The following is a 9,838-nucleotide window of genomic DNA, read 5'->3' as shown; positions in this document are numbered from 1 at the left end:
TTCTCACCTGCTCACAACTATGTCGTTTCGGCGCCACCTAGTGGTTAATTGTTGCTGTGACCACGTTGAGCTTCAAGACAGTTGCATCATAAACAATCATTAACAAGGCTGTGGTGTAGTAGACAGTTTATTCCCACTGGTTTTGATAATTTGATAACAAATTTGGGATTTTGAAGCAAATACTCAAACAATAAAGATGTGAACTAAACTAATTAGGCTCATCTTATCATCATAATCATAAGATTAGATTGATAATAGGGTAAACCATGGAAACAATATCACATTTATATTTTTGTTCTTGATAAAAAAAAAAGAAAAACAGCTCTCTAAGATGCATTAAAGTTGTGTTTCATCCACGAATGAAACTTTAAAACGCTGTGATTGATTGTGGATGGATGTCACTGCTGGTTATCTCATGTAAGTGGCCTGTGTGGGAATAGGGAGCTGAGTTGTGAGAGAGGAGGAGAGAAGGAGAGAAGGAGGAAGGGGAGGAGGAAAATAAACTTGCTGGCACCGCCTGTCAGATCCACAGCAGATCTCAGCAATTTATCGCATCGCCGCATCTAACCCTAAACTGTCTCTAAGTGGCTCCGTCGGACAGGCTGTTTCCACTGAGGCTGTTTCCTCGCTGTGTTTGTGAGTTCACACAGAGGGAGTTGGCTCGCTGCTGATGCTGGGGAGATAAATCCTTTATCTCTCATCTCCTCTTATCGCCATCTCTCGTCTCTCTTCTCAACCCCCCCACCACCCCACAGCCACAGCCTTGCGCAAGTCGACACCGGTGGCATATCGGGCGCGCTGGATGGCTGCTGCACTCAGCGAACCGGCGTGAATCTTTTTATTTTCCCATCCTCATCTTTCATATTTTCTCCGCCTGCGAGCCTGCAAAAACAAACCAGCAACTGCAACAACAATGACAGACCCGGCGACCCAGGAGTCCTACCCTGTCCCAGACCCGACTATTGTGGATCCCTGCCCGGCCACGGTGCGGAACGGCCAGTGCGCCCCGGATGGCTTCACCAACAACCATCACCAGCCAGCCAAAGCCCCCGGGCAGCCCGAGCCGTTCACCACGGGCCAGGAGATGAAGATCACAGACAGTGTGGAGGGAGAAGGTAACTTTATCTGTCTCTGTCATGTCCGGAGCTGGTTATTAAAAGTTATGGATGTTGCGTGAGTGCGGATGTGTGCGTGTTGAGGGGCCCCTGGGGAGACAGGAGGGGTATTTTTACCCTGCGAGGTATTTTTAGTCCGCCCTCATTTAAATAATTTATGATGGTCCTACATCAGCAGGATTCAGAGTGAGGCAAAGTTGAATTCGAGGCTTAAAACATTGTTAAATTCATTCATTCATTCATATTAGATTGCCTTCGGGGGACAAGCTCGGCTGTGGGAATTTCGATTCCTCCTTAAAACATGCGCTCAGTCTGCTTTACAGGGTCTGATACCAGTCACATGCGTGCCTAACAGACCCCTCAAGTGTGTCTTTGCATTTGCTTAAGCACATGTGAGTCCGCCTGTGTGTGATGTTTCCGCTGAAAAAATAATCCCATTCATGATCTCATATATGCATGAAACCACAGAAACAACACATTCCCCCGTGGATAACAAAAGAGGCCTCAGTTACACAATACATCATAAGCCTGTTGCTTACATATGCATTCAGTTGCATTATTTCTGCTCTCAGTGAGTGATTGACATTTTGACTGAAATGTGCAGCTTTAAGTAGCTCGATGAGACTAATATGATGGAGCGTGTTTTTAGTTATTAATTAAATCTGAAGGGGGTAATGTATTTAGTATCGTTGGAAGGATTTGGCTTATTTTTAAGAGCTTTCATCACCCGACAGTATCCACCTCGCGTCTAACTAAGCAAAGACAAAGAAGAGGTCAGGATGAAGGAGGAAAAAGAAGAAAGATGTTGTCATTCCTTGAAAGACTTACAGACAATGGCCAGTTGTCAGAGTTGATCCCTTAAAGGGGTATTTCAGCAATTTATGGTTGTAATTCTAAAAGGTCTGAAACTTGTCAGGGACCAAAAAAAGGATATAAATCAGATTAGTTGAGTCTGAGATATCCTGACATTTGGTCCTTGGTTCCTACATTTCCCATAATGCAACTTGATAATTTTTTTTGCATTTAATTGGCCAGCCATCATGGTCCTTGTTCCAAAGTTGTCGTCTCCTGTCCAAACTAAGAGCAATAACTATAACAATAGCTATACATAAACCCACACCATAACTAGAACGACTACAGCAGTGGTGAGTGGTACCATTGGGATCACTTTCAGAGTCAGTCAATCAGAATCCATCTGAATTTACAGGATCATCACCTTAATTTTGGGGACATTTTTCTACAAAATACTGTCGCAGGAGTCTTTATTATATTGGTTTCTAACTGCATCTGACCCCTTTTACATAAGCTAATTGCTGGCATTTATGAAACACTTCTCTAATAACTCAATCTTGGTTATTTAAACAGCTTATTTAATGCCTTTGTAACGTGTGACTGCAAAAAACACAAACATAATTTTGCCTGAGACATTTACTGCCAAACGGTCTCTGACATTCGTTTTGTTTTTACTGATGTCGTCTTTGACGCCGTTGGGGGACATTTTTCTACAAAATACTGTCGCAGGAGTCTTTATTATATTGGTTTCTAACTGTAGCTGACCCCTTTTACATAAGCTAATTGCTGGCATTTATGAAACACTTCTCTAATAACTCAATCTTGGTTATTTAAACAGCTTGTTAAATGCCTTTGAGACATTTACTGCCAAACGATCTCTGAAGTTCGTTTTGTTTCTACTGATGTCGTCTTTGACGATCACCGGGATGATTGATGAGGACGACACTTGTAACACAGTGTTGGATTCTCCCAACTCCTCTCATTGTTCAAGAACTTAATTACTTAGAAACCATTTTCTGGGTTTTTTGTTTGCTTCTCTGTGTAACATACAGCAGTAACAGGCATCAATATCCATTTTCCAAAGCTGCTGACACAGCTTGAGGGCGCAGCGCGTGCTCGGCGCTCACAACAACTTTATTGTTCGTCACTGTGGGCGCTCACGTCGTTATCATGATAGCTATCGTTACAGTGATCACTCTTGGTGTTGGACGGCCCACCGAGAGAACCCTGACATCATCAATATGACATCACAAGGGTTCCTCTCTGAGGCTTTGCCAAAGCTCCTCTAGAGCCACAGATGTTATTATCCGACGTGTCCAAGTGTATACCCACCGTGACCGTGGTTTTGAAGCCTCGAGTCTGGTGTTATCGCCGTCGCCATCTTGGTTTTCTTGGTGGCAGGATTGACCATATTTGAACGAGAGGGTGGAGCTGGGGAGGAGATCCTGAGGACATGCAGTGGTAGCAACCCATCAATCCAAGCATAGCCAGCCCTGATGCATATCATCTATTTTACTCAAAATGCGACCATAATTTACTAAACGAAAAACGTGCTTTATTGAAGAAGACTTGAAACTGCAGACTGAGTCCATAAACTGAAGTGAGAAATAGGTCCATTTTCTCATAAGCTCACATACAATCAGACCTCTTTTTGAAACCAGTAGCATCAGCAGACCATTAGAAAGTATGCAGGTTTAAGGCACTTCACTTTCCAGACCAGGGAGCTTCATAAATGGTGGCAACCACCACTCACGAATTGATTTGTAGTGGTCAAAAGGGTCACAAACACACACAGATATTAAAGGTGATATGAAAAACGATTTAGAGACACGTCAAGCGAAGGGAGCTTTAAACAAACACATCCTGCACAATACATTTCTCACAATCACAATGTCCCTGTCTACCTCCCTCCTTCGCTTTCCTCATCTCTCCCCTATTTACATAAAAGTCCCTGCCATGGCTGCAAGAACACCTCTGCAGTCTGATCATGCCTAACCATGCCTGTGTTTCTATCTATCTATCTATCTATCTATCTATCTATCTTGCAGTTATGTCTGATAGCGTATAAATAAGACAGGTAGAGACAGGTTTTACAGATTATGTTAAAAAATGTAATTAATTTATCTCTTTCAGCTCACACTCCTCCCAGGAGTATTATATTCAGTCATGTGTTTCCGGGCTTTGTGTGTGTGTGTGTGTGTGTAATCAGCCTTTCGAAGCTGCAAGGCTGATGTTAATTATTTTTAGAAAAGAAAGGTGTGACAAGAGACAAGTGTCTAGAGAGAACGCACACACACATGCAACCACCCACACTGTGTGTGTGTGTGTGTGTGTGTGTGATGAAATGTGAAGCACATGCTTTCAGCTGTCTGATCCCCCCCCAGCCTGGTATCATGTGAACAAACTGATTTATCCGTGCTGTCTCACTTACCATCAACCACGCACACACACACACACACACACACACACGCACACACACACACGGACAGCTTAATAATAGCAGTTTTTTTGTTCCTGCAGACGTGACATGACATCACACTACGTCACCATGTCACACATTTATATATTTTACGCCTGTATTCACAGTGTAAAAGTGAAGCTAACTAGAAGCTGAAAACACGACAGAGCTGTCTGGAGACATGGTGAGCGGTGCTGGCTCAGGTGTGTGTGAGCTGACCAATCAGAGCAGACTGGGTATTTGAGAGGGGGGGCCTTAAAGAGACAGGAGCTAAAACAGAGCGTCTCAGAAAGAGAGGGAATACAGCGCTGCTGCATGACAAAACAAAAGTGTTTTTTGAGCATCAAGCCATGTAAACCTGTTCTAGTAGTATCCTGAAATAAAATTATGAACCTGAAAATGAGGATAATCCTTTAATTATTTAGTTTATCGCAATTTATTCTTGCATGTGCAGGGATTTAAATTGGGAATAGTTAAGAAATTAAATTAAAATATATCATTAGATGCACCCAAATTATGTCCTGGTGCTCCTAAATGAAAGAGTTAGGCGCACTAGTGCAACCGTTGTGAAAAGTCAGTCAAGAGCCCTGCCTTAGAAAATGGAGGCCTTGTATAAGAGCAGGACCAGACGGGTTTCAAAACATGTTTTGCAATCAAGTCAAATAATCGTATGACCAGAAGTGTTTATTGTGTCTCTAAATGTCGCTCCTTGTGATGCCCTCCCTCACACTTGCTGCACACTTTTCTAAGAAGGCCATTTCCACAGACAGACCCTGACGGAAAAACTTCCAGATGACTTTTAGCTCCTCATAAACACAAGCCATGTGATTTTCTTTGACCTTCTGTCTTCAAAAGAAATCAATTACAGCCAGATTAAGTGATTTCACATCAGCTATATGGTTAAAAGTCAAGGGGAGAATGGGTTTGTGCCGTTAGCAGTCGCAACGATAAAAAGAGTCTGTGTGATGTTTTACTATTCGTGTAAACAAAATTTACATGTTTTAATGACTTCAAGTATGAGAATGACACTGGATATAATAAATTATGGATGCTAACTACTGAATATACACCATTCTGAAGACGTCATGTCAGGATTTCAGATTTCTAAACTAATTACGTTCAAACTGGGTGTCTTTGCTCACCATAGTGTCAAATAGTACAGGAGCAGTATCACAAACTCCTTACCATCATACATTTATGTGTGCACTTCGATACAAAGTAGTTACCAACAGTTGGATACAAGTTGCCAGAACTAAACTAAAGCCAGTTGAAGTAGTACATCTGTTTACTGGTGGGAAGCCGGTGAGGGATTGTATCCCTTTAGCAGCACCATCTCCCTCTGGATTCACGTCTCCCTCTGTCTACACCGACACTAAACAAACTGTGGGAGTAAACAACAACATGTACTGCATGGAGGGTGAACTGGACCGCACAGATTGTGTGACAAAATGGGAGAAAAACAAAGATGAAAAGCAAAAATATAAATAAAGGTGACAGACTTTAAAAATGTTGGCACTGTGCAGTCCTGCAAAGCACGGATATGTTCAAACTTTGTTTTTTTGGCTCCAGTTTTCTTAAGTGTCCTTAAAAATATCAAGTATATTCACCCTTACAAATACTGGAACGGTACCTGGTGGATGTCTTGCTCCCCAGCTCTAATGGCTACTAACAGTATCTGCCATTAGCTAGTTAGCTTAGTTAGCTGTGCAGCTAGTTGCCTGGTCGGGCCGCAGCTAGCTGGTTTTTCTGCAGATCAAGTTATATGGCACCCTGACAAATATTTACAATTAAATATTTATATCAAAGAAATGACCCAGTTTTGTGGGTTTTCAAATAGGAGACAGAGTGAAGGTTTCTGCAGTATTCAAAGAAAGTCAGTTGATTTGAAAAAAAAAAACTTTGCTGGTAGCACGATAGAGGCAAAGGTCTATTTTATGGAAGCATTTTCAGGTCTTGAACACAATCTGGTGTAATGCACGACTCTCGCACTGCAATGACACCTTATTAGTGTTGAAGCTTTGTTTATCTGTGCCTGTGAGAGCAAATTTCCCCAAAGCAGGAGTTTTATAGACAAAATATGTCTCATCCTCCAATAGTCTTGAACAATGCCTCCGTAAATACAACAAATAAGGGCAAAGCCTCACAAACACCTTGACATTCCATCTAAATTACCCTTTGAGTGCAGTTTGTCTCCTCCTAAATGGATATGTTGAAGTAACTTCCGATTATGATTACTGAAATGCGTCCAAAAGAGCTGTATTTTCCCTCCATTAGCTCCATTATCTGTCTATTTTTGTGGATAAACTTGAAGCCTGAAAAGAAAACACCTCCTGTGTGAGAGTTCACAAGTGACTGCAATGCTTCCCTGAGACAAATGTCAGACTCTGGACAGAGTGACAACTGATATCATTAAAAGCTCTTTTGGATGTAAAAGTTCAGGCTCATAAATGTTGCATGAGTCTGCAGAGCCAGCCTCACGCTACATGACAATGGAAAAGCTTCAGGCGGTTCAGAATCTCTGCTTTTTGTCTGTGACTTCAGGCAGAGAAACAGAGCTGGGAGGAAATGTATGGGGGTTATTATACTGATATTCTGCTGTAAAACTCTGTGTCTAGACTGTTAGAGGAGATCTGAGCCTTTACTTTGTTTGGTTTTGTTGGTAATTTTGTATTCTGAATAGGTTAGTTCATCATTATTTTGTATGAGTTTGAGGGCCTGACTGCGTCGCTGCGAGGGGAAGTTCTGTTGAAGTCAAACTTGACAAGCCGTCCCTGAGCTATGCTTCACCCATGACCTGTAATCTGCAGTGCAACAAGGGTCTCTGGGCATTACACAGTGTTTGGTGTCCAACAGTGTAAATCCCCAATGATCCGGTGCTCTCTCGGAAGGCGTGGATGATTATCTAACAGGAGCGATGCAGGGAAGAAACAGCCCCATTTTATTGATTGAAGCACTAATAAACACTCGAGGATAGATCAGTTAGGCGTCTCGTATAGTGGATTGATTGTAGCATTAATTTTTTTGTTCAAGTCAGTTTAGTTTCCAGAGTTTTTTTTTTTTAACTTTTTTCAGTTGAGTTTAAAAATGTGTAGTTTTTATCAGTGTCAGTATTAGTTTTAGTTCATTTAATCATATAATGTGGGGTAATAGTCAGGGGCAACAACAGTTTGTAAAGGCTACTGACGTCCCAGTCTCATTAAACATATGCACAAATGCCCCCTCATGCTTTTTGTCTTAGCAAATTTGACCAATTTGACAAAAACTAAAGACAAATCTGGTATATTTCTGTTTCTCTTTAGTTAGTTTTGTAGGTACACAACATCATTTCAGTTAGTTTTAGTTTTTTTCAGTTAAATCAAAATAAAAAAAATATTTTTCACATGTAATTTTGGTTTTTGGTTTAGTTTTAGATCACTATAATAGTTGGGCTGGTACACCAGCCAGTTCATGGAGCATCTTTTGGAATTGGTTCAGTAGATTGCTTCAGCTGGCAACAGCGACACGCTGCGCTAAAAAAGGCTGCAACATAATCCTTTGGGGCAACTTCACCATCCAAGTTTCATTCACAAAAATTGCTTGTTTTTGTCATGTGTAAATAAAAACACCTTGGCCACGATACTGAACCCCAGATTGCTCCTGGCCTAGCATCCGGCATGATAGCCTCTGCCACAAGTGTATGAATGTGTGTGTGAATGGGTGAATGCTGACTTTGTTACACTAACCACTGACCTCATTGACTTGTCTTGCATGTTAAAGCTGAGTTTCTCATTGTAGTCACGACCAAAACAAAACACTATTGTTGTTGTGGAATTGATCCCAAATAGTTAATTCATTACTGATTCACAACTGATTTTTGTGATGAACAAAGCACTGATTATTAAATATTTATAGGTCCTATTTGTAAGAAAAGTTTACTTTTGAGTCAAATACTGAGAATCCACTTTGGGATTGTAGGTCCCTAAAGCGTTTCTTTCTTACAAATAGGACATTAGAGATTTGTGTTGCTATCTAAGAAGTCGAAAAGATTAGTTCCCTCTGGACACTTGATGAGGTCAAATGATGAATATGACGTTAATAAAACACACACAAACAAAGAAGGAATTGTTCTTGTAACAGAGTTTACGTGTCTCACTGCAGGTCTTCTGGAGAGCAGCATGCGTCTGAAGCCCCACGAGGCTCAGAGCTACAGGAAGAAGGCACTGTGGGTCTCCTGGGTCTCCATCGTGGTGACGCTCATACTGGCTGTGGCAGCTTTCAGTAAGAATTTAAAGTATTCATTTATGGGCAACATGTGGTGCTATACATACAGTGTATGTGCTATACATACAGTGTATGTGCTATACATACAGTGTATGTGCTATACATACAGTATATGTGCTATACATACAGTGTATGTGCTATACATACAGTGTATGTGCTATACATACAGTATATGTGCTATACATACAGTGTATGTGCTATACATACAGTGTATGTGCTATACATACAGTGTATGTGCTATGCATACAGTGTATGTGCTATACATACAGTGTATGTGCTATACAGTCATGGCAAACTGACTGTGGCTGTTTATTCCTCACTTCCCCATTGACTCAGAGGAGATGTTGTCATCGAGACGCCCTTTCTAGAAATGGTTCAAACATGTTGTAATGTGAGGTTGGACTTACAATGTTCACTATAGATTGTATTCATATTACCTGTTTATTTAAGGTCAAAAGTCACAAATGCTGCTTTTGATTTAGACAAAAATATCCCTAATATTTGTTGTATTTTAAATGCTGTGATTTATTTTAATTCCATGATAATCTGAGCGTTACTTAAAGCAAAGACTAGACTGAAAGAATAATACAACGGCACATGAAAGAGCCGATTAATAACACGGCTAACAGAGCATCAAGGACACATTTTCAATGGATTCTTTCAGTGCGTACAACAAGCCTCTGCGTGTTTTTTTTAAAAGAAGCCTTTTCATTCAGTCATAAAAGTAAGGATAATTCAAATGTCAGCCCATGTAATGTGTCACTAATTGGGACTCAGCACAGGTCAAAGGTCAGGTCACACATTTCTTGAGCAGTATGACAAAGAAAGAGCATTAACCTTTTAGCCACACTGACCTGCTGAAGGCCAGCCAGATGAAAGCACATGATTGAATCTGACTAATTCATTTTAAAAGCTGAGAAGTTATTGTTTCCTGGTGGAGCGTGGCCAATCTTTCATATGTCTTATTCAGAAAATGTGGTTTGGCGTCCTACATTCACACAGTGGTGTGGTTAAAAAGAAGCACTGTTGATTCATCAGTTGTGTTGTGTCAGTTGTGCTTGTTGGAGAAAAAGAGAAAACACTCGACTACTACATTTCTTGGCAGAAAACCACAAGAGATATTGTGAAATGATGTTGTTTACTTTCAGGCAGAGGATTTCAGTACATATGAAAAGTAAGAACCTGCAAACTATACCTCACAAGTTGTGTCTCA

At 40.9% G+C, this 9,838-nt stretch overlaps 1 protein-coding gene across 1 annotated transcript in view; it reads left to right on the top strand.

The window, feature by feature from the left end:
• The first annotated feature begins 8,504 nt into the window (after window positions 1–8,504).
• Window positions 8,505–9,838, top strand: part of tmem163a (transmembrane protein 163a) — a 59,522-nt gene continuing 58,188 nt past the window's right edge. Inside the window, exon 1 of the mRNA XM_073474281.1 lies at window positions 8,505–8,622. Within this exon, the coding sequence (XP_073330382.1) occupies window positions 8,520–8,622 (103 nt within the window). The 5' untranslated portion in view covers window positions 8,505–8,519. The remainder of the gene's footprint in view (window positions 8,623–9,838) is intronic.

This window comes from Pagrus major, chromosome 9 (assembly GCF_040436345.1).
Source record: "Pagrus major chromosome 9, Pma_NU_1.0".
Lineage (NCBI taxonomy): Eukaryota > Metazoa > Chordata > Actinopteri > Spariformes > Sparidae > Pagrus > Pagrus major.
Note: the sequence above shows the minus strand (reverse complement) of the source record. Positions and strands in the feature narration are given on the sequence as shown.